This window comes from Meleagris gallopavo, chromosome 1 (genome assembly GCF_000146605.3).
Source record: "Meleagris gallopavo isolate NT-WF06-2002-E0010 breed Aviagen turkey brand Nicholas breeding stock chromosome 1, Turkey_5.1, whole genome shotgun sequence".
Classification (NCBI taxonomy): Eukaryota; Metazoa; Chordata; class Aves; order Galliformes; family Phasianidae; genus Meleagris; species Meleagris gallopavo.
In genome coordinates this window covers 69,986,909-70,012,277 of record NC_015011.2, presented here as the reverse complement: position 1 = coordinate 70,012,277, position 25,369 = coordinate 69,986,909, and the positions used below count along the sequence as shown (strand labels likewise).

At 40.7% G+C, this 25,369-nt stretch overlaps 1 protein-coding gene across 2 annotated transcripts in view; it reads left to right on the top strand.

The window, feature by feature from the left end:
* Positions 1–25,369, top strand: part of FAR2 (fatty acyl-CoA reductase 2) — a 114,397-nt gene that overhangs the window by 74,606 nt on the left and 14,422 nt on the right. For both annotated transcript variants that reach the window (XM_003202566.4, XM_010716344.3), the window contains 5 exons: positions 3,881–4,058; positions 5,282–5,326; positions 7,781–7,899; positions 10,262–10,329; positions 21,275–21,446. In XM_003202566.4, coding sequence (XP_003202614.1) covers positions 3,881–4,058; positions 5,282–5,326; positions 7,781–7,899; positions 10,262–10,329; positions 21,275–21,446 — 582 coding nt within the window. The remainder of the gene's footprint in view (positions 1–3,880; positions 4,059–5,281; positions 5,327–7,780; positions 7,900–10,261; positions 10,330–21,274; positions 21,447–25,369) is intronic.

Sequence of the window (25,369 nt, the reverse complement as noted above, 5' to 3'; positions counted from 1 at the left end):
AAGCCTGGAATCTTTCCTTGCATTGAGGACTGCAGACCTAGATGCAGTACTCCAGATGGGGCCTCATGAGGGCAGAGTAGAGAGGGACAATCACCTCCATTGCGCTGCTGGCACCCTTCTTCTGGTGCAATCCAGGATTCCATGGGTCTTCTGGGCAGCAAGCTCACTGTAATCTGATGTAACACTCCTCGTTGCAAGAAAGGTGTTATATCCCATTATTTTTAATTACATTTTTGAATTCATGAATTTTTTTAATCTCTTTTTGAAATTTCTGGTACTCTGCTTCTGCAACTCCTCTATGGTAATAAGTTCTAGAATTCTACTAACTACAGTGTGAAGATGAGCTTTCTTTTATCTGTTTCAAAGTGCCATCCTCATGGTTTCATTTCATATCCTGAAGTTATAGCATGGGACTATATGCAGCATTTGCCCTATTCAGGGCTGATGTGGAACTCTCAGCTGTGCTGCCAAGAGCTCTTGCTGAGTGGTAGCTGCTAGCCCTGAGTTCAGCAACCTCTAAGAACAGTTTAACCTGCTTTTCCCTAAATACATTACCTTACATTTATCTGCAGGGAAGCTCAGCTGCAACTTTTTGCCCGGTGACTCAGTTTTATAATGTCCAATGGAATTCATCACTGTCGATATTATATATCACTGCTCCTAAAAGCTTACCACCACTTGTGACTTCAGAAACAATTAGTGTTAATGGCTCAGATAAAAAGACTCCAGCAAAGCAGTCTGAATATTAATCTTTAACATGTACGATGTGCCTAGCTAACCCAGAGGTTGCTACTTCAGCTGCTTCAGATAAGATAGTAAGAATTAATTTATTGTAGTTTGTATACACAGCAAAGAGACAGGCATTTAAAAGACAGGTTGAGTGACAGAGGTTGGGGTCTCAAACAAGTTCTTCAGTGTGTTTTTCTTGGTAGTATGTTTGGTTGTTGTTTCTTAGTCATGTTATAAGAGACTTTTTTCCTTGCTTTTTGCTTGGATTTTCAATTCGTTTTACAGTTTTTACTGTTTTTTTATTCCAGAAGTTAACCACCTTCTGGTACTTCTACTGAGATAAAATTCACAGCGTGCCCTCAGCTAGAATAGTATCTGTTTCTTTACAGTGTTTGCAGGTACAAGTGCAAGTACATGGCTCACCGCGAAGACAATCACAGCCCTCAAAGGCATTGAATTAAGGTGGGCCTCAGTGAAAATAACTGCCTTCAGGGTAATTGGTTTAGAAATTGAACTGAAAATCAAAGGCAATGTGTGAGGGAGATGCATGGAGGAGCAGGAAGCAGAAGCTCCCTGGGATTGTTAGGAGGTAAGATAAGGAAGAGAAGAGCAGTACAGAACAAGTGCTATGCAGTGTGAATTTTTAACTCATTGAGAAAGTTCAAGAAAAAGAGAATGCATCAAAAACTGTGATCCCGCAACTGGATAAGTTCAGTGTTATTTTTGGCCATACAATTGGTATCTACTTATGATTCTGTATTCAGGGGAAATCCATGTAGAATTCCAACTGTTACTTTTTCTGTTCTTTTGCTGCCATTATATCCCTGCTTTCTTATATTTTGATACTTTACCTGCATGTAAAACTTTAGGCTTAATCTGAGCAAACCAGAAGTCATTCTTCTAAGTGCTGCCAGGCCAATAGGGGAAACATAATCTGACACATCAAGCAAGGTTTGCCTTAATCTGAAGCTGACAGAAATCAGCTTTGAAGGGTATGCTGAGGTAAGGAAAACAGCACATAGTGAAGTGTGGGCTGAAGTAAAACTGTTATTATTATCGTTATTGCAGAAAATGTAGGTCTGTCACCACTTACAAGACATACAACCTGTATGTCTTATTAATGGAAAGTGATTAACACAGTAAACTATGTTTTCCTATGATAGAGTTATTTAGTGCATGTTTATGGTGAAAGAAGAGGCTACTTATTTTTTTATTAGCATTTCTTTTTTCTATGGAGCAATTGCAGCAGTGAGCAAAAGCAGTTGCTTTATGATTTAGAATTTCAGATTCTTCAAAGTAGGTCACTGAAGGACTGGAAACAGTTTGCCTTGCTCAACTGTCAGTTCAGCACTTCTGTGATTGCAGTGCTGGCAGATCAAATCACCTGGTAGGACAGTGCTCTTGGGGCACACAGAAGCATGCTCCTACTGGTGAACACTTAAAGTAATGCAGAAGCTTGTCTGGAAGGATGAGGGAAAGGAGAAATTGCTTCTTCTACACCTATTTTTGCTTTCTGAGGACTGCTAACCTGTATGTCTTGTTTTAAATATGTATATATATTTATTAAAAAAAAAAAACAAACCTCATATTCAGCTCTATCTGAGCTCTTGAATCATTCTAGTCTTCCTCCAGGCGCTGCAAAAATAGATTTCTCCTTCTGGAAGACAGTTAATTAATTACTTGACAGATTCAGACAATGTCAGTTTAGCTGTGGCCCTGAAGAGGCTGTGATTGTCTAAACAGGCTTTGTGAATTGATTCAGTATTGTGTGCTACTTATAGCTCCTGTTTAGTTTAACTTTTCTTGTGCTCAAACAATTTTTCTGTCTTATTTCTGAAACATGGGAATAATGGTTTCAAAGGAAAATATTTGCGCCTGCAGAGGTTGGTGTTTTTTTCAGTTGTATAAGTTTGATTTTTAGATGCTAAAAATGAAAGATTATTTTTAACTAGTTCTAAAACTTAGAGATTGAAATCAACCCTTCTTTGCACACTGTTTGACAGTTCCAGTGATTCAGTGTTTTCTCACACAAAAATCTTGATGCAGTATAGTAAGCTGTATATAGTCAGAGCCATCTGAAAAGCACTATGCCGTGATCAGGTATTTCCACATCCAAGTTGATGTGATCAAGTAATTTTCCAGGCACAACAATCTCCACCTCGTTCCTGTCTGAAATTCAAGATAAGGAGGGGTGAAGTGAGGATCTGCAGACAACAGTATCCTTGCAATGCCCCCGTGAAAAGTACGTGCAGTTAGTCTGAACTGTAAGTCCATTGACTTAATTACAAATTGGATTATGGGAGTTAATCTTTGATTCTGTGGTGCAGCATCAGACTGTTGAAAATCTGTCCTGGATTGGCAGCAGTGTGTGAGGGCTCTGGAAGTACAGCCAGTTCCTGTAATTCTGGCAGGACCGGGGAAGCACTGCTGGTGTGCCAGGAAGAAGCCTTTGAGTCTTAGATTCTCACTGCAGCACTGCAGTGGTAATGGCCACATTTTTAAAGGTGTATACACCACTACCTGAATACCTTACTAAGATTAATTGGTGGATGTCATGCTTGTTGGTTTTTTTTTCTCTACTTTTTTCTATTAAAAGTAGCTAACACTGACAGTTTCCTTATTTTCTGTGTGAACAAGCCAGTGGAAAACCAGTAGAAAGTAACATCTAACATTGTAAATCGTGCAAGTGGAATATTATCGCTGCAGCATGCAATTACAACTTTTGAAATCTTTTCAGATTAGTAACTCAAGGTTACCAAGAATAGCCTGAATTATACATGGGTGTATATACAGACTCTGCTGACTGTTATCTAGCCAGAGTACCAGGCTGGAAAGCTCCATCAGACTAACTGTAGACCAGTTACAGCTAGAAAACAGACTGCAGAGAAACATAAAGCAAATGAGATGGCTTCACAATGAAATAGCATAGACATCTGTAGCTCAGCTGGACATCCCAGCAGGATATTTTTGTACTTCCTAGACAAAAGTAACTTTATCCTACAGAGCTATTAAACTAAATCCAAATCCTGTCACTTCTTGCTTTGTGTTATATGGCTTTGACTTACTTATCCTTTGTTTCAGGAGAGGATTCCTGTCTTAACTGGTCTTCTTGTTTTTTTTACCTGCGTATACATCCTTCTTCTTTTTATAGGTGGTTGGATGAATCTATCATTCAAGACATCACACCCAAGCTTCTTGGGGACTGGCCCAACACTTATACCTACACCAAAGCCTTGTCTGAGTACCTAATTCAGCAAGAGAAAGGAAATTTGAACATCGCTATCATTAGGCCGTCCATCGTGGGAGCTAGTTGGCACGAGCCTTTTCCAGTAAGCATTAATCCACAGCAGTTCCCTACTGAGAATACTTTAATGCAGCTGCATACACTCTGGCAGTATCCTCTTGAGAAACAAGTGCCCCGGTTTAAGGAAAGCATGTGAGAGAGATAGGGGACCTATGCTGAAGTAGAACAGCAAGTCTTCAACATCTTCTGGAAATACTTTTGTCTATGAGTGGAAGGAACATATTTAAAACAAAGAGATAGAATAGCATTGATGCAAGATGCTGGACTTGCAATTTACAATCTTATATGCAGAGGATAGTGCCCAGGCAGCCACACAGGAGAGCTTCTATGCTTGTTGGCATAACACTTGCTAGAACAATCCTGATGCATTCTGGTTCAAGTCTTTCCATGATCTATCCATCCTATTAATGTGGTCCTGATAAGCACCCAGGTCATGTTCAGCTACTAGTATTTTTGTCTTACTTCAGTAGTTGTTGGATTCACTGGATTCACACTTGCATGAGCCTGTTGCAGACAAAATGTGTCAGCCAAACAGCAATTAAATGCAGCTGTACTTTTGGACTGAGACAACTCTCTAGGCTAAATATACCCTAATACTGCAGCCAAATTAGAAAGGCAACATAAAGTCACCTTCGCCTTTCATAGAGCTTGAAGTGTGCCAGAGATGGTTGATATACAGCCAAGGCTCTGGGACAAAGTCTTCATCTCAAAAAGATGGAATTAATTCTGCCAGGCATCATGAATCACCTTGGGTCATGCAGCCTTTCACTGCTTTAACTTCTGTCCCACACAGGGAAGTTTCTCTGGCTTGGAGTAGGATGGGATTCAAAAGCGGAGTGGTATCTTTTCTTCCTTACTTTAGAAATTAGTTGAAGTAATCAGATTGGTCTCAGTGGCATCTGTGTGTTATTGGATGCACAACATGCTGATGGTTTTTATTAAGTATGATAGCACCAAGACACTGTAGTGGCTTCAAAGCCAGAGTGTATTTCTGTAGTCAAGTTACTTTAGGAAAGGAGTGGTTTCTAAAAACATGGTTTGGTTGTGTTGTAGATAGTATGAGGTATCATGCAAAGCATACTTTCATTCTGGTTAGCTTCCTGACAGCTGTCCCAGATGGGTTGGTAGCTGTCTTAATAGTTTTCTCATTCCTTCTCTATCTACACCTTAGCACTATAGCCCTTTTGAAACTATACCACTATAGCATTTTGAAACCTGTATAAGCAACCTATCATCCTTCTTTTGCAGGGTTGGATTGACAGCTTCAATGGGACCAGTGGAATATTTGTTGCGGTATGTCTAGTTACTATGTAATGTTCTCTTAAAGTGGAGTTAGCTTCTAAAGACATTCTAAATCCCCGTTGCGAAACTGTTTTGCAGAAAAGGTTATAGAAACTTCCTGAATCTGGTTGAAAGAGGTCATGCTCCTGCCATGAATCCACATGCCCATGGCCCGTAACATCTAAGCTGCACTCAGAAAAGAACATTTTGAAAGAGTATGCATGTTGCTGGTTCACTAAGTGTGAATAGTAGTTTTCAGGTTTTAGAAAATCTTGAAAGAAGTGGCATAAAATGCATCCCTGACAATAGGTGTAATTCACAAGTGGCAGAGATTGAATCATGTAACAGAATCTCAATTTCTTGACTTTCCATCTCACTAAAGAGGAAAAAAAGCCAGCAAGCACTAATACAAATCAAGCTGATCTGATAAAGAAATTCCAAGCTTTCCAATATTGAAAGTAATTTACAACATTAAACTCTGTACTACGTACAGAATATAATAAATGTCCAATTCATTCATGTGTATATAAACATCATATGCTGCTCTGAATATAGATGTTTGCAGCACATCCATCAAACTTATTGGTTTTGAATCCTGACCTCGGAAAGGTCTTTAGTCTGCCCATTAAAATGGGATAATTGATCACACAGTGTTCTCTAGTGGGCATATATTCACAGCAGCTGAAAATTTACAGCAGGGCTTGACTGGCTGCTTTGGGTCTTTTTAATTGCTTGCAATTTCCCTTGAAAAAACAGCAGTAGGAACAACAACAACAAAAGTACAATCATAGTCATGTTGCACGTTAAGGTTTTAATGTCTAAATGTAACTGTGGTTCAGGTTAGTACAGCAGAATTTAACTGCACACCATGAGTTTGAGGAGTGTGTTTGGAGTCATGTGGGAAGGCCTGCATGGTTGTATGTATCTGCCCACTGCACCAACAGTAAGATGCAACAGCTCAGGAGCCTTAACTCATGAAGATTAAATCAGTGTCATACGCAGTATTCTACTTGCAAACTGTGAAATATAACAAAGCCATCTGATTATATAAAGAAAGAGAAAGAGGACAAAATAACCCACATAAACACCTCCCAAACAGGGGATGTGATGGACCCTTTTACGGTCCAGTCAAAAATGACATATGATTTACAAGGTAATGTCAGGTCTTAAATGTTCTTTTATCACACCTTTCTTTTCAGTTAGAATTCAGGTGACTGTTTTTGCACAACCAGGCACTTCCTATTTAGGTTAAGTAGTAAAACTTGATCTTTCAGAGCTGGAGAACTATTTCATGATTAAACAGGAAATTTTCAAGTTCCATGGTGAAACCTAACTTGCAAGAGTTAGGTTGGGAAGAAAAAAAAGAAATAATTGCTATAAAATTTCCTCTGCCCTGATTTTTATATATATTCTTGGATCTGTAGAGCATATCATCTGTCCTTTTACCTGTGTATCTCCCTCAAATTAACACTGAACTAAATTATTAGAGGTTTTTTACTTCTTTTCTTCACTAGTGCTCTTATCCTCATAGCTTATTTCAGTAGGTTTTCAGTTTCTACATCTAACTCAATCACATTTTACTTCCCATGTACTAGATAAATGCAACCTTTACTTTGCTGTTGAGATTTCTTTTTTAAATTGCTTTGTTCCATGTTCCATCATTTCATCACAAATTTTCTTTATTTATGAATTGTCCTGTTTGATTAAGGCTGCCACATTTCCATCTGTTCCTTTGAGTCTCTCCCAGCCATCTCTCTCCTGTGGAACCTCCAAAAACTAATTGCTCATTAGGGAAATTCCTTTATAAGCATTCAGTTTAAAAATACGTATTTTGGGGAGCTAGCCCCTGTCAAATACACTTCTAGGGAAAGCAAAGATCTTACTGTTCTTGCCTTTTCTCTTTTGTATTTTCCATATTAATTTCCTGAGTTTCATTTTAAACTGGGAAGCAGTTTAAACCTTCAGGGCATGGGCCACGTCTTACTTGTATATTTGTGTGTAACAGGTAGAGCTTCGGAAAAGAGTAAAGTATGAATATACTTTATTCATATTCACATTCAATAAACTTTTAAAAACGCTTATCAGCGTCACTTCCAAAGCAACTACTATTTTTAAAAGACATTCAGACCTCTGTCTGCCTGGTTTGTTTAAGAAAATGGAACTTCAGTGGGAATTTTATTTCAGTATATTCAATTTTACATTGAGTGCATTCCTTTTACATTGAGTTAACTAAAAGCCATTGCTTTTCTCATTACGTGCAGCACATGTCATCATGCTTCAGGCTTTCTCTGAAAATACCGAACAGTGAGATGCACATGAAATCCATGTTTGTTTTAACAGAAACCAGCCAGCTTCCGTAGCAGGTGCCGGGCTTGAAAAATGCTAAAGTTAAGGTCTGCCCATGCTCTAAGCCAATGAAATCTTGCAGTAGCTTACTGTCAGTAACTGCTTTTCTTTGTCCCACAGGCGGGAAAGGGGATTCTAAGGACCGTCATTGCTAACAACGAAGCGGTGGCTGATATGATTCCAGTTGACGTTGTCATCAACCTCACCCTTGCAGCTGGGTGGTATACTGCTGTGCACAGGTGGGAAGGCACTCCTGTTTCTGCCAGGCTGGAGCATATATTGCTTGGCTCTGGACTTTAAAGAGAACCTAAAGAGAAACTAACTGAAAGTCTGTGCAAGAGCCATGTTGATTCATTATCTGATTCACATTTCCTTGCCCATAGCTGGCAAAGATGAGGAGCAGAGTGGAAGCACTTAAGGCAGATTTTAGTGTTAGGAAACCTCTAAATCTACAGGCCATACTTGTTTCTCAGTAAAATGTAAGCTCACTTGATAGGTCTCTCTTGGAAGTTACTTTTATGAAGTTTAGAATCTTTACTGCAATATCTCAGTAGCCTTTTTTTTGCTTCCTTTCTCATGCAGTTATACTGAGTTGCTTTTCAGTTGGCTTCTAGAGTTTTCTTGGTAAAAATGCTCTGTATATTTTCGTTGGAAAATACTGCTCAAATATATTGTAGCTCATATGATAGGGAAGATGATATAAAATCCCTATTTTTTGCTTCATCGAGAAGGGTACATGTAAATTACACTAAGGTTTTAAGACCTGCACACATGCCCATTAAAGCCTCCAGATTGAGGGTTACATCCTGTCCAAAAAGCTGAAGAAGAAGAAAAGCATGTGCTGTTGAAAAGTTTATCAGCACCATAGACATCCTGGGTCTGGCTATGGTCAGAGAAATGCCATTATTTGTAACAGTTTATTGGCAAAAGACACATGTTTTTTAATTTTGATCCTGCGCAAATATTTGTTAGGCTAAATGAGCAGTTGCAAAACTTGATTTAAAGCTTTGTCTTGCTGGGTAAGACCCCAAGGTTAGAAAGCTGTAAGACAAAACATAATATCCTGAGCCTTCTGTAAATTTGTTTTCACTGAGTTTCACATGTAAATGCTGTCACAATAGTGTGTATGGCTTTAACTTTCTTAAATCATCCAATTAGAAAGTCAGTGTCTTTCAGGGCAGATGACATTCATTACTAGCAGAAAATATATTCTGAATCTCAGCAGAGAATTGCAATCTGCACTACATAGTGTAGAAACCCTATAAAACTCTACACTTGACCAACAACATTCCCTCAGCTGGAGTGTGGAGAATGGAAAAACATCAAAAGATAGATCCTCTTTACTGGATGCTGGAAAGATGCAAAAATCTTCTTTATTCATCTTTAATGATCCTGTACCCACTGGTGTAAGTGAATATCTGTGCTTTTGCATCAGCACAGTTTGTATCAGACTGTGTGGCTCAGCACCAGCTGCATTTTTATATGATCACATATTATGGATTTAGTCATGCACAAGTTGTGAATACTGAGTTCTGCAATCCAGAAATGCACAGAAAGACCATCTTATGTTTAAGACATCACTGCTTTTCTGCTTAGTAATTCAAAGTTATAGACCATAATTTCAGAGCTCAACGTGTCTGTTAGTCTTAACCATCCCTAGAAGTCTACTAGACTTCAAGTAGTAATAAACAGTTAAATGACATGATTTCAAAATATATATATATATATAAAAATCTGTGCAGTAGCCAAATGCAGTTGTCAAATGTTAACGTGTGAGATTTCCTTTTCCTGTTTCAGGGGTTCTGTCTCCTGGTATCTTCATTCATGGAAGTTTTGAAAAGAAAGTTTCCTCATAGGCAGCACATCCAGGCTATGAGCACCACAGACAACCTAGAAAGAATGAGTTGCTGAGTCCTCTTCAAGGCCACATCTCACCTCTTTTAGCATATTGGCTGCAGCTGCTAATGTAGAGTAAAAAACTGCTATATTCATAGTGTTCCTTGCACCACTGGCAAAGCAGATTTAGATTAAAAAATCTATTTGACTAATCCTTGTCCTATATCAAAGCAAGACATAAAACTCCATGATCTGTGCTTAGTTCCACACACAAAAAACAGGAAAGCTTTATTTGATATTAAAATAAGAATGTTGAAACTGATTGACTTTTAATCATCACCTTGACAAATGGAGTTTAAAAGCAGTACAGATCATATGTATTAAGTAAATTATTGGAAAATATATGGTATGTCACTGATGTTGGCTTGGGCTAACATTCAGTATGCTAAAAGAAACTTAAAAAAAAAAACCTTAGCATGTTTTCCTTACTGTTTTAATATTTTTTGCTAAGTGATCAGCTATGGCTGATTCATCTTAAGACTCATCTGTCTTTAACAGCTTCATTTGCTCTCCAGGATCAGAATGAATCTTTTTAAAACTTCACAGTTTATACTGTATTTTCAAAGTTACGAAAAATGACCTCCTCTGCATTTTTTTAATGAGCTAATATTGTTGTTTCTAGGGCTGTTAGTGTTCATGTTCCATTAATAAATCTTTGGGTGCTTTTCTTCACATGTGAAAATAATACTTCTTTCTCTTTTCCAGACCAAAAAACATGTTGGTGTACAACTGTACAACAGGCGGAATCAATCCTTTCTTCTGGGGAGAAATGGGTAAGATCTATTTAAAAACCAGAATTATGTCAACTATCAAAAGCATTACTTGGCCAAGCTTTGAAAAGGTGCTTTCCTACATCTAAGTAACATTCAACTTCTGTCATTCAAACTGTATGTGAGAGGCCCAATTGTAGTTAGTGAGAGTCCCAGGAGCAAAAGTTCCCAGTGATGAGCATTCAGCTCAGGAAAGCATTTATTTGATTTTCACTGTGAGCATAATCACGTAGCAGCCCCACAAAGTACATGCTTTGCTGAGATATTAACATAGTAGAAAAGTGAATAGAGAATGAGCCAAGAACAAGCCCCTTGGTTCTAGAAGAAGAAACTCCACATAGCTCTAAATAGTAATCTTCCTTTTCTGATTGCTGGGGGTTGTTGGATTTGGGATGTTTTTTAGAGGTTTTTTTGTGCTTTGAAATCACATGGGGAACTTTGAGATCTAATCTTACGTCCTTATTGAGGAAACTCTAACCTTCAGACATCAGAAGACAAGAATATTGAGAGGGTAGCCTTTTTTCTTCACTCTGTGCAGAATAGTTTAAATAGATATCGTTATAGATACCTGAGAAGGGAAACCCTGAAATGATAAATATGCCTTTTAATAGTAAATGTTGTCAGTGAAAGAATTCAAATGATTTTCATGGCTTTTCTTCAAGTGGATGTGTTTCTGAGGCAGGTGTAAAAGAAAGGAAGACAAATCCTAAAACCCCTTCAGTGGGAAATTAACGCACAAGCTAAGTAACAGAATTTGGCCTACCTGTATACTGTGAAATACTATGTACAATTAATATACTGATAGAGAGATGTATAGGACCTGATTTGCCTCTATTATACCATCATTCACATCTTTGCACTTAAAATACAGTGATATTTCTCTCAGCCCTTGCTTTCCATTATTTAACAGGCAGACTTTAAGTCAGCAGGAGAATGGACCATTTCTGCATTTTCAGAATAAGAAAAGTCTGAAAACATTAATATTGTCCTGCTATGAGATTTGACCAAATGGTCTGCCAGCAAAGATGTCTAGAATTGGCTATGCTGTGAGAAAATTCCAGGTTCCTGATGATTTTTTTTTAATGATATATGTAATGTGGTTTGTCGCAGTCTGAGAAGACAGGAGAAGCTTTACAGATTGTTAGAAAATGCGGTGTCAATTGTTTACGGGCTGGCTCAGCAAGGTTCTGTGACTAGCGGAGCGGAAGGACCCACAGATCCACGCCTCTGGAAAAGGGGATAAAGGAAAAAGGATAGAGACATGGGCCCCAAAAATAACAGCAGCAGCAATCTGAGGAGAAAGAAACTAATTTATTAAATAAGATATCGGAATGCAAGATAACACACTATGATACAATATAATATAATTAGAATTGGTCCTAATAAATGATGAGAGAGTTAATAAATGATGTGCAAGAGCCAAAGACCTTACTCTAATGCTGAGACAAAATGTGCACTTCGGTCAAGCAGCAGGGAGGAGATTTTGACAATCGAAAAGGAAAAAAGGGACATTAAGTGACCTTTCCAGGGGTTATATCTTCTCTCTGAATGCAAATTCCCCTGGGGTATATAGTTGTTCTTCTCTTCTGGGAGAGGTACCCAGAACTGGAGCATTAACTCTCTAACCCCCAGTGGACTACATGATGTTAATGATGTGGAATAAAACCATGAAATGCAGCCAATCTTCTTAACTTGTAAATTGAGAATTTGTGACTTTTCTACAGGAGTGCTGTGATTTAACCTAGCAAGCAGCTAAATACACATTACCTTTTGCTCACTCCCCACACTCCCAATCAGATGGGAGAGAAAAATCAGGAAAAAAAACTTAGAATTTTTAGATTGAGATAAAAACTATTCACCAAGACAGAAATAACAGTAATAATAATTACATTTATTTACTTATATTTATAAAAGAAGTGATGCATGAAGCAATTGCACAAAGAGGCCACTCTGACCAACTCTCCTCAGTTTTATAGGTTTTTTTCCACATAACATCATATGGTATGGAATATCCCTTTGGCTGGTTTACGTCAGTTGTCCCAGTTCTGTTCCCTCCCAGGTCCTTATGCTTCCTCTCCAGACCCCTTGCTGGCAGGATGTTACAAGAAGCTGAGAAACTGGAACATACTTGGCTCTGTACGGCACTGCTCAGCAACAACTAAAACATTAGTGTGTTATCATTGTTTTTCTCATAAAGAGAATACACAGCATCATAATATACACTGTGAAGAAAATAAACTGTCCCATCTAAATGCAGGACATGCTAAATCCCATGCTAAGTGAACTAGAAGCAAATGCAAAGTTTCTTATAGGCTGCAACTTTGGGCAGTAGCTAGTATAACATTACCACCTGAAGTTTGTCTTTGTAACCTATTTTCAGTGTAATTTTACTGAAAAAAAATAGTGATGTATAATTGCTTTGTAGTTGATCTTACTCAGTTACTTTGCTCATAACTTTGAATTTAACAATGAAAATCTGAGTGCAGCAGAGACTTACATAAGCAGTTTAGCTTCATGATTAGACAGAAGACAAAATTTTCTTCTCAGGTGACACTGCGTTTTTTCCACTACATCTTGTATTCACATTTTTCCTGAGATCAGCTGGTTGCAGAATATTATTAGGTACAGAGTCATGAACAGGAATTTGCATGGAGTATCTCAGAGTAAGATTCTGCCCTTAAAGACGGCTCCTGGTTTAAGAAAAGAGTCTGGAAAAGGCTTGTCACAGTAGGATGTTACAACTGCAGCCATCAAGGCTGAATTCTCAACTTGTACCAATTTCTTTTTGTTAAATATACACAGTTCTAAAATTTCCTCTGTATACGGTACAGACTTTCTCAAAGTTTTTGTACTATTCTCTCTGTGTAGTCTTATAGCATGAACTTGTAATAGACCTTTCAGAGCTATGCTCTCTCTGAACTATGAGTTACCACTATGTAGTCCAGTCACTGCACAGACCTGTCAGTTCTCTCTTTCAGACACAGGGCAGTTACTCAAGATGTCACCCTTTTCCCTTCCAAAAGCCCACTTCCAGTTGTGTCTAGCTCTGCTTATGTTTCACCTTTCAGGTTGAAACTATAGATGCTGTATAATCAATGGATATACAGATGGTATTGTGTACAATCAATGAATATACAGATGATATAGCATACCCAGGAGCTTGGCTGATGTAATTATTATATTGAAGTAAGAAAAGAAAGGCACTCACCCTATCCTGGCTCACAAAATAGACTCCAGTGGAGCAGATCTCCAGAGAGAACCTTCCCTACTGGCAGTCAGCTCTTAAATGGGTCTAGGAGAGGTTGAGCAAGTCTCCACCCCTTCCGGCAGCACAGGTGAATTGCCTTCACCTGTGCTCCCATGGCTGACTCATTGCTCGCCTCAGGTGATCAATCAGAGGTTCAGGCTGTGATTCAGCAGCCCCATACATATGCTGGGTTTCTCCTTCCAAAACAGGGTCTGTAATTGGCTATGGATACGGAGGATTTTAAGAGTGAACCTAGAAGCTGATTAGAATGCAGCCTGTGGAACGGAAGTCATCTGGCATAGGAGTGAACAATTTTTGGTGCAGATCTAATTTAGAAGCCGCAGGAGAGAGAACCTGGACTGCCTGATTAGGGAGACTGACACCAGGACCAACTTTAGGAATCATAGGTAAACACAACACAGCAGAGATGGCAGCGAAGAAAGGAAATTCAGTCTGGAGTGAGCTGAGGATGCCCTGGGTACAGAACAGAGAAGGCTGAGATGAGAAAATGTTGGGTACAAAGATGAGGAGCTCAAAGGGAGTGGAGAGGAAGAACTAGAAGAGAATTTCCTTGAGAAACACAGAAGTCTAGATAAGAGCTTGGGTTCAAACATCCACTGCAGATTGGCTTATCCTATATAACTCTAGATGAAAACAAGTTTCTTTTTCTAAAATGAACATTATAATGTCTATTTTTTTTACAAATAATGTTATTTCCTGGGATTATTACTATCTGTTATTGCAGTGATTCTCCCCACAATTAGAAAAATATGGTCAGCCAACTGGATATTAATCTAAAGAAGTGAATTCTGCTTTGCTGTACAGCAAGCCTTACTAGTCTGACTGTGTGAAGTACATTTTGCAACTTCAGCTCAAATGTAAATCTTAAAGCATGCTTTAAAATGGTATTTAGTGTGTGAAAATTTAATTTCAATTTATTCTTGGCAGTCTACCTATGAGAGACAATTGTCTGATTCTCCCTATGCTAAACATGCCTTTGAGTTATAGCATTTGGTGCTGCATTTTTGTGCAATGGTAGGAAGGGAAAAAACATTCATAGAATCATAGAACCACAAGGTTGGAAATGGCCTACAAGATCATCTAGTCCAACAGTCCTCACCTCACCATTGCTACCACAAGCTACTAAAGTATATGTCATAGCTCCTCATCCAGATTCCTCTTGAACACTGCCAGGGACGGCGACTCCACCACCTCCCTGGGCACGCCATTCCAGCACCTGACCACTCTCTGAGAGAAAGCTTTTCCTCATGTCTAACCTAAATCTCGTCTGGTACAACTTTTGGCCATTTCCTGGGATCCTGTTCGTTGCCTGGGAGAAGAGGCCAAACCCCTCCTCATCACAACCTCCCTTCAGGAAGTTGTAGAGTGCAATAAGGTCTCCTCTGAGCCTCCTCTTCTCCAGACTCAACAATCCCAGCTCCCTCAGCTGCTCCTCATAAGACTTGTGCTCCAGACCTCTCACCAGTTTCTTTGCCCTTCTCTGGACACGTTCCAGGGCCTCAATGTCTTTCCTGTAGTGAGAGGCCCAAAACTGAACACAATACTCGAGGTGTGGCTTCACCAGAGCTGAGTACAGGAGGATGATTACCTCACTGCTCCTGCTGGCCACACTATTTCTAATGCAGGCCTGGATGGCATTGGCCCTATGGCCACCTGGGCACACTGTTGGTTCACAGTCAGCCGAGCATCAACCAACATCTCCAGTTCCCTTTCCTCTTCACAGTCATACAGCCACTCAGACCCAAGCCTGTAGCACTGCATGAGGTTATTGTGGCCAACATGCAGGACCCGACACGTGGCCTTGTTGAACCTCATTCCATTCACCTCAGCCCAGTGATCCAGCTTATCTAGATCCCTCTGAAGTGCCTCCCTACCCTCAGGCAGATCGACACCACCTTCCAACTTGATGTCATCTGCAAACTTACTGAGGGTACACTCAATCCCCTCATCTAGGTCATCAATAAAGATATTAAACAAAATGGGCCGCAGTACCAATCCCTGGGGGATACCACTTGAAATGAGTTGCCAACTGGACTTAACTCCATTAACCACTACCCGTTGGGCACGGCCCTCTAGCCAGTTCCTTACCCAAAGAAGGGCATACCTGTCCAGGCCACAGGTAGCCAGTTTTCCCAGGAGAATACTGTGAGAGACCGCGTCAAAGGCTTTGCTGAAGTCTAGGAAGACTACATCAACAGCCTTTTCCTCGTCTACCAGTTTGGTCACCCAGTTATAGAAGGAGATGAGGTTGGTCACGCACAACCTGCCTTTCATGAACCCTGGCAGGTCCTGATCCCCTGGACACCAAGCACGTGCTGTGTGATCTCACCCAAGATGATTTGCTCCATAACTTTCTCTGGTACCGAGGTCAGGCTGACAGGCCTGTAATTCCCTGGATCTTCTTTACGGTCCTTCTTGTAGATTGGAGTCACATCAGCAAGCCTCCAATCCTCTGGGACCTCTCCAGATAACCAGGAGTGCTGATAGATGGCAGAGAGCGTCTCGGCAATCATCCCCACCAGCTCCCTCAGCATCCTAGGATGGAGCCCGTCTGGTCCCTCGGACTTGTGACAGTCCAGACAGAGGAGGACCTCTCTAACTGTCTCCATCTGAATCACCAGGGGTGTATTCTGTGTAGCATCCCAGATTTCCAGATCAGGGCGTAAAGTGCCCTTAGGATAACCGATCCGCCTATTAAAGGCAGATGTAAAGAAGGCATCGAGGACCTCAGTCTTCTCCTTATCCTCAGTGGTCACATTCCCCTTTACTTGCTGCATCAAGTAAAGAATGGAAATTCTCCTTGGTTCTTCTCTTACCACTGATACACTTGTAAAAGGATTTTTTATTTTCTTTTACTGCAGTGGCCAACCTGAGTTCAAGTTGGGCTTTTGCCTTCCTAACTTCCTCCATGCATACCTTAGCAACTTCCTTGTAATCTCCTCAAGTAGCCTGTCCATTCTTCCAGAGGACATAGACTATCTTTTTCTTCCAGAGTCTCAACAGTAGTTCCCAGTTTATCCACACCGTTCATCTTCCTCTATGGCTCGCCTTACAGCATTCAGGGACAGCCTGTTCTTGTGCCTTTAAGATTTCCATCTTGAGCGTCCAGGTTTCCTGTACCCCTTTACCCTTAAGAAGCGACTCCCAAGGGACCCATGCTACAAGCACTTTGAACATGTCAAAGTCCACCCTCTTGAAGTTCAAGATAGCAGTTTTGCTAGTCACCCTTCTGACATCTCCAAGAATAGAGAATTCCACAATTTCATGGTTGCTCTGCCCAAGACAGTCCCCAACCTTCACATCTCCCACCAGTCCTTCTCTGTTAGTGAAGAGCAGGTCTAGCAGGGCACCACCCCTGATAGGCTCTCCTACCAGCCATGTAAGGAAGCTATCTTCCACACACTCTTCCATTCACTTCCTAAACCCATTTTAGTAGCTCCTAGAGGTGAAGTGTTTCTGGATCACATTTTTTTGCCTGAATAACCCATCTGTTTCAGAATGTCTGTTTGTCTGACTTTCTCTCCAAAACACAAATGGTTCTAGAATAAAAAGCCATTTTTAGTCTTGTGAAGTTGGAACCCTTTCCAAAAATTAGGGGATAAAGCAGTCATGTTCAGACAGTGGGAGGTTCATAAAGAATACGCCTGTAGGATTAACTGTTTGATGTTATGCAAAACTGGCATTTTCCTGAGTTCCTTTCAGTAAGTCTCAGACTGGCCTCACTGTCCACTTATGTTTATTTTAAAACAAAATTGCTTTCATTTCTGACTTTCGGAATTTTAAGTTTTCAGCAGTATCTGCTTTTTTGATAGAGATGCTTCTCACATGAAGAGAACAGCATAATTTTAACCTCATGTATCAGTACAGGTTTGGAGGTTACCTGCTGGAGAGAAGCCTTGCAGGGAAGGACCTGAGAATCCTGGTGGAAAACAGGTTGACCACAAGCCAGCAGTGTGCCCTTGGTGGCCAATAAGGCCAATGGCATCCTGGGGTGCATTAAAAGGAGCATGGACAGCAGGTCAAGGAAGGTGATCTTCCCCCTCTACTCTACCCTGATCAGGCCTCACCTGGAGTACTGTACCCAGTTCTGGGCTCCCCGGTATAAAAAAGACCAGGATCTCCTGGCGAGAGTTCTGTGAAGAGCCACAAAGATGATAAAGGGCCTGGAGCATCTCTCCTGTAAGGGTGGAACTGGTCAGTTGCTAGATGACCTGGGTCTGTTCAGCCTTGAGAAAAGAAAACTGAGTGGGGATCTGATTAATGTTTATAAATATCTTAAATGTAGGAGACAAAGGGACATGGACAACCTCTTTTCAGCAGTCTGTGGGGAAAGGACAACAGCCATAAATTGGAGCATATGAAGTTCTGCATGAATATGCAAAATAACTTCTTCACGATGAGGGTGATGGAACAGGCTGCCCAGAGGGGTTGTGGAGTCTCCTTCTCTGGAGATGTTCAAGGCCCACCTGGACACCTACCTGTGTAACCTGCTTTGCAGGGAGGTTGGACTCAATGATCTCTAGAGGTCCCTTCCAACCCCTACAATTCAGTGATTCTGTGATAATATTGCTGCTGCTTTACTATAGTTGCATATTCCACTACAAGCATTATGTAACCAAAATGTGAAAAGCGTTGCTCATCTGTGTGAATTCTGAATATGGCCAATCATCTGTCATGGCAAGAGTTGAACTTTCTGCATGTAGGATTGATTTTGTTCCTTCTTGCTATTCTGGCCAAAGAAGTAAAAAAAAATGGAGAGAGGTAAGGGCAGCAACATCTTTAATGTGATTCCAGGAGGAAATATTCACAACCACTTACAGCTGATAACTTGATTTGTGGTATATTAACATCAGGATTTGAATTGAGACAGAGCCATACAGACAATATCAAAATTATCACAGTTCCAAAATACCAGTTGTTCTTGGTGAAACTGATAGGTTTCCACGAGGAAATGAAGTGACCAAAGAAGACTAGAAGAACTTAAATGTTGATAAGCAAGTGAGAACTTAGACATAAATTGTCATTTAGTGTATCTAAGAGAAACTTCTTTGAGAGAAAAAGCAGCAGACTTCATGGGATTGCTCTCCTGATCCATAAGCACTGGGGATAGAATTGTTTGCCTGTTAAATCTGCCACTGAGAAATATCACTCTTCTATGACAAAGCTACTGACACATTTATCAGCAGCCTGTGTCTCCTCCTCTTTCCAAAGCTGGTTGCACAGCCGCTTGCTGCATTTCACCTCTGCAGATGCCCTGCTGCTGGTTCATGGTCTCAACACATTCATTTTCACCAAGCTTTTCGTGGGTGCTTGCAGCACGCTGAAAGGCTCCTCTGACTGGGCAGGTGATTTTTTGGAGGCAGCTTTTTTCCTACCTACCTGTTCCTCTCTCAGTTTCTGTATATATTGAGCACAATTACCAAAACATTAAATAAACTCACTTCTATAAAAAAAAGCTAATCCCTGTTCCCACCTGCTGCTGCCGAGCTAGGGTTGCCCAGGCTTAAGGCAGAAGCCTGTGGAGTTTAGAGGTAAATACTGTCTGCCAGGGCACGTTCAGGATATACTGCTGTAGCCTGTGTGTATGCTTGGAAATACAGAAGGTAAATTCAAAGTTTTCTTTCAGAAAATTTCATTCCTATCTTATGATAGGGAAAGAGTTTTAATACTTCTACTTTTCATATAGATCAATGAGAGAACATGCTGCAAAGTATAATATTTCCATATCACAGTCCACAAAATGACCGCAGAATAACCACATCATTGCAGTGTGGCTACATAAAACAGAAAGGAAGTCGGTCAGTTCTGTCTAGTAAAATGTAAAATTAGTTTCAGAAGAACTGGCGTTCAGCCATTAAACATGCCATATAATGGGGAAAAAAATAACAATGAACTTGCAGTCAAATTAAATTGAACTATTTTAAGTCTTTGTTGTCTCAACTTTGTAACTAAAGTCTTCTCCAGATCGAGTCTTCTCCAGTTGCTTTCACCTAGTACAAGTAAAGCAAAAATCACTACTTGAATTGCATTAATGAGCTGACTGCAGATGCTTGTGAGGACTGTCTGAATATATGACTGAAATCTGCTTATCTAAAGATGATCTGGATATTTCTGTGACTTTCAAATTCTAATCTGATTTTCTGTTTGTAACATAAGCTTAGACTGTAAACTATAATATGAGCACAGATTGCTGTCATAACTCTCAGACTCTCTGGAGGGCAAATAATTCAACTTTAAAAAAAAAAGTGAAAAAAATGGACATATTCTTCGGTTAGCTCATTGATGCTCAAAAAGAGCGGCACCATCTGTTTGTCAGTCCCTACAATGATAGTCTTATATTCAACTACTGTAGTTTCATTAAGCCTCTCCAATATGCAAATACTCCAATTAATTCCATTTAGGTGCCATTTCTGAGGCACTGTACCACTGCAAGAGCTGGGCCCAGAATACTTTGTGCTTTACCATACAAAGTGAATGAAATGATTTCCACCTTATTGGGAGTTTTTCAAGTTAATAATGCAACAGAATTTGCTGCCTGTGTGCATCCATAGCTCACGTGAGAGCAAGCTACAGCACTTGATGTTATAAGTTAGATGTCGTTTGGAAAACTTTAAGGATGGGTTTTGAGGAGTGGGACTGTACTATATAATAAATAAGCAGCTTCTTCCTGACTCAGCAATATTAACTATAGTCCTTTTGGAAATTTTGTAAGAAATAAAAAAATGTTGTCTTTGTTTTATGCCAATAGTTCAAAGTTTGCTTTCAGTGATCTGAGAATAATCTAAAGTTATGTTAAAACTTATTTAAGTTTGTTTATGTCTACTACAAGCAAAATCAGAAATATAGCTTCTTGGTTTTACATGCTTCAACTGCTATAACTGCCTGCTTTTCTTCCATTAAATCATTGTGTTTTGATAGGAAAGTTTTGGTTTGCCAGTATTAAGTCTAAATGCAGCATATTTTTTAAATAAGCAATAAAGGGAGTTATCTCTACTTTGCACTGATATGACCTCATCTCAAGTAGTGTGTAATGCCACAATATAAGGACATTAAAGTATCAGAGAGCATCCAAAGAAGGGTTGTAAAGATAGTCTAGAGCACAATAAATTCAAAGAGTGGCTGAGGTCCCTTGGCTTGATCAGCCTACAGAAGAGAAAACTGAGGGGAGACCTCATCACAGCTTACAGCTTCCCCATAAGGAGGAGCTGGAGGAGCAGGCACCTATCTCTTCTCTCTAGTGATAGTGATGAGTCTAGAGGGAATGGTATGGAGCTGCCATCAGGAGAGTGTAAGGAAAAACAAATATACAGCTGGTGTCTGTGCACTGGAACAGGCTCCCCAGAGCAGTGGTCAGAGCACCAATCTTGCTGGAGTTCAAGGAGCATTTGGACAGTGCTCTGAAAAATACTGTTTGATTTTTGGATAGTTCTGTGTAGAGCTAAGACTTGGAACCAGTGATCCTTGTAGGTCCCTTCCAACTTAATATGTTCTATGATTCTGTGGTTCTGCTAATGCCAGAAGGGACTATAGGATCATAGTGTACAAATTTTCATGGTTACATGGTTCACAGAACTATAGGTTAAACATGTTAAGCACCATAATTTGGACTTTACTGTCAGTATGACTGTGCCCAACTCATCTGAGTACCTCCTTTTAAGTAAAATGCCTGTTCTTTTACAGAGCAGTATGTCATGTCCACATTCAAAAGAAACCCACTGGAACAGGCCTTCAGAACACCCAACGCTCACTTGACATCCAACTACTTAATAAACCAGTACTGGATAACTGTTAGTCACAAGGCTCCTGCCATACTCTACGACCTGTACATGAGGCTCACAGGAAGAAAGCCCAGGTAAGAATCTGCATTTCTTCAACCATCTCCACATACTCTGCTGTTACAGAGAGCAGATCTCTAGCTTTTGAGAACTGGCTTCTTCAGCATGGAGTCCCTGGTCTTTCATCAATTTAGGTGTTGTCTTGAGGAGATTATTCAAAAAGAAAAGATCATCTAGCATTCCCAACCTTTCCAGTCGCCAGAGCACAGCACAGGTTTTAAACTGAGCTCTAGACCCAAGAAAGGACAACTGCATTAAATTGGTCTAACCAAGGACCAAAGTTAGAACCATTACCGCCAAAAAAAGTTGAAGAGTGCATAGTAACTGGGGACTCCTTGCTGAGAGGCACCCATGTGCCACTCAGACAATTTCCGTAGAGAGTTTTGTTGCCTACTCAGTGCCCGCATTTGTGACATCAAGAAGACACTACTAGGTCTGATAAAGCCAGAGGATTACTATCTGCTCCTACTCCTTCAATTAGATCACATGAGGCTGCAACAAGGAGACCATAAAATATTAACAGACACTTTTTGTCCCTTGGAAAGACGTTGACTGGATTGTCTGCATGGATAGTGTCATGTTCAGGATTTGGGGTTCTCTGATGTTGGATGTACGTTTGAAAGACCAGGCATGTCAGTGTTGGATGGGATGAAATTGACCAGGCTGGGAAAAAACGTTCAGGGCAGCAGGCTGTCTGAACTGACTAGCAGAGCTTTAAACTAGATTTGATGGGGAAAGAGGATGTACTTCTGAGTAAGAGAGACAAGCAATGCTGACACTTTAGGAAGTAGCAAGGAAAAACCTCAAATATGTCCCAAAGGAATCTGGAAGGGCTCCTCGAAGAAGGTAAAGCAGCTGAAGTGCCTCTAGACCAATGCACACAGCATGGGAAATAAGCAGAAGGAGCTGGAATAATACAATGAGAAAACTACAAACTAATTGCTATCATGAGAAAATAGTGGGATGAGTCACAAAACTGGTATGCTACAACTGAGGTCTACAAGGTTTTTAGAAGAAATAGGGCAGGAGGAGCAGGATAGTTGCCCTCTATGATATGAAGTGAATGGATTGCAAAGAGCTGCCTCTGAGAAACAGCTATGATTATGATGATAGCTTGTGAGTAAAAATTACAGACTAGACCAATAAAGGACATCTGTTGGTCACGGTCTACTACAGTCTATCTGATCAAGGGGAGCTTTTTTGACAAGGCATTCTTGCTTCAGCTACAAGAAGCATTGCACTCTCAGGCTCTTATCCTGATGGGAGACTTCAGTCACTCAAACATCTGCTTGGAAAACAGCAATGGCTGGCTGCAAACAATCCAGAAGACTCCTGAAGTATGTTGAGGATAACTTCCAGGTCCAGGTGGTAGAGGAGCCAACAAGGAGAGTTTTGCCATTGGGCTTCATTCTTACAAACAAAGAAGGACTGGTTGGGGATATGTAGTTTGGGGACAGCTTTGGCTGCAGCAACTATGAGATAGTGGAGTTCAGGACATTGCATGAAAGAAACAAAGCACTAAGTAGAATTGCAGTGTTGGACTTCAGAAGAGCCAGCTTTGATCTCTTCAGGATACCTGGATATATTCCATGGGTTAGAACAGTAGAAGGTAAGGGTGCCCAGGAGAGTTGGTTAACATTGAAGCACTGTTTCCTTCAAGCTCAAGATCTTCGCATCCCTGAGAAATCAAGTAATGTGGCAGGAGACCTGCATGAATTAGCAAGGAGCTCATGGAAAACCTCAAATGTAAGAAAGCTTAGAGAACATGGAAGAACTTGTAAAGAAGATGGGATCGTTGTTTGGGTCTGCAAGGATGCAACAAAGAAGGCTAAAGCCCACCTGGAATTAAAACTGGCCAGAGTTATCAAGGACAACAAGAAGGACTTCTTTGCGTACATGAATAGCAACAGAAATAGTAGGGAAGATGTGAGTTCACTGCTTAATGAGGGGGATGTCCTAGTAACAGGTGATTCTGAGAAGATGGAGATGCTGAACATCTTCTTTGCTTCAGTCTTTACTGCTAAGATTGTCTCTCAGAAATCCCAGACCCTGGTAGTCTAGAGAAGGAGGGAGTCTAGACAAAAAGAAAAATTTCCCCTTGGTTGAGAAGAATCTGATTAGAGATCATCTCAATATACTTGACACAAATCCCTGGGCCCCAGTGGGATGCGCCCACAAGTTCTGAGGAAACTGGCAGAAGCGACTGCTGAACTACTCTTACCTTTGAAGAATCTTGGAGAATGGAGGAAGTGTCTGAAGACTGGAAGAAAGCCATTGTTGCTGCAGTCTTGAAAAAGGGAAGACAGAGTACCCATGAATTTACAGGCCAGTCCATCTCACCACTGTCCCTGGGAATGTAACAGAACAACTTATTCTGAATGTCATCTCCAAGAAAGTGGAAGAAAGTTATCAGGAGTAATCCACATGGATTCACCAAGGGGAAATCATGCTTGACCAATCTGGTAGCTTTCTATGATGTCATCACTGGCTGCATAGACGAGAGGAGAAAAATGGGTGTGGTGTACCTTCAGCAAAGCTTTTGGCACTGTCTCTCATAACATTCTCTTAAGTAAGCTTAGGAATTGTGGGGTAGATGAATAGAGGTGGATTGAGAACTATCTGACTGACAACACAAAGGTTTGTGATCAGCAGCACAGAGTCTAGTAGGAGGCCTGTAATTAGCTCTGTTCCCCAGGGGTCAGTACAGGTTCTAGTGTTGTTCAGCATCTTCATCAGTGACCTGGATGAAAGGATAGAGTGCAACAAGTTTGCCGATGATACAAAGCTGAGAAGAGTAGCTGACACACCAGAAGGTTGTGCTATCCATTCAGTGAGATCTGGACAGGCTGGAGAGTTGGGTGGAGAGGAAACCTTATGAAGTTCAACAAGGGTAAGTTCAGTGTCCTACACCAGAGGAGGAATAACTGCATGCATTGGTACAGGTTATGGGCTCACCTGCTGGAAAGGAGATCTGCAGAGAAGGACCTGGGTGTCCTGGTGGACAACAGGTTGGCCGTGAGCCAGCAGTGTGCTCTTGTGGCCAAGCAAGCCAGTGATATCCTGGAGTGCATTGAAAAGAGCAGGCCAGCAGGTCAGTGGAGGTTCTCTTCCACTCTAATCTGCCCTGCTGGGGCTACATCTGGAGTATTGTGACCAGTTCTGGACTCCCCAGTTCAAGAAGGACAGGGAACTTGTCCAGTGGAGAACTACAAATATGATAAGGGAACATCTCTCTTAGGAGGAAGGACTGAGAAACCTGGGACTGTTCAGCTGGAGAAGAGTGAGAGGAGATCTCACCAATACTTCAGTATTTAGATATTTATACTTAATACTTAGACTTTAGATATTTATATCTAGAGGGTTGTTGTCAAGACAATGGGGCCAGGCTCCTTTCATTGGTGCCCAGCAACCGGACAAGGGGCAATGAGACAAACTGAAACACAGGAAGCTACATCTGAACATGAGAAAGAACCTCTTCACAGTGATAGAGTACTAGAACAAGTTGCCCAGAGAGGTTGTGGACTCTCCTTATCTGAAGATATTCATAACCTACCTGGATGCTTTCGTGGGCAACCTACTGTAGGGAACCTGCTTTAGCATGGGAGTTAGACCAGATGATCTTCCAACCCCTATGATTCTGTGATTCTGTGATTTACATTTCAGAGTTTCCCAAGCCAGGAGAAGACATCTCTTATTAGAAGACTGGGTCCACCTGTTTGCAGGGAAATCCCTGGATGATGCACTGCCCTCATTCTTTTCTGACGGTCTGTTACAGAGGGAAACCCGTCAATTAAAAAAAAAATCCTCCAGTTATCCAGTAGGCAAGAATTGTCCTAGAAATGAAGTAAAGTTCAGCTGGAATAAGCTGGAGTCTCCGTACTCTGCTGAAACAGGCAGCAGTGAAGTCTTGGCACTGATTTTATAATTGACATTTTTCATA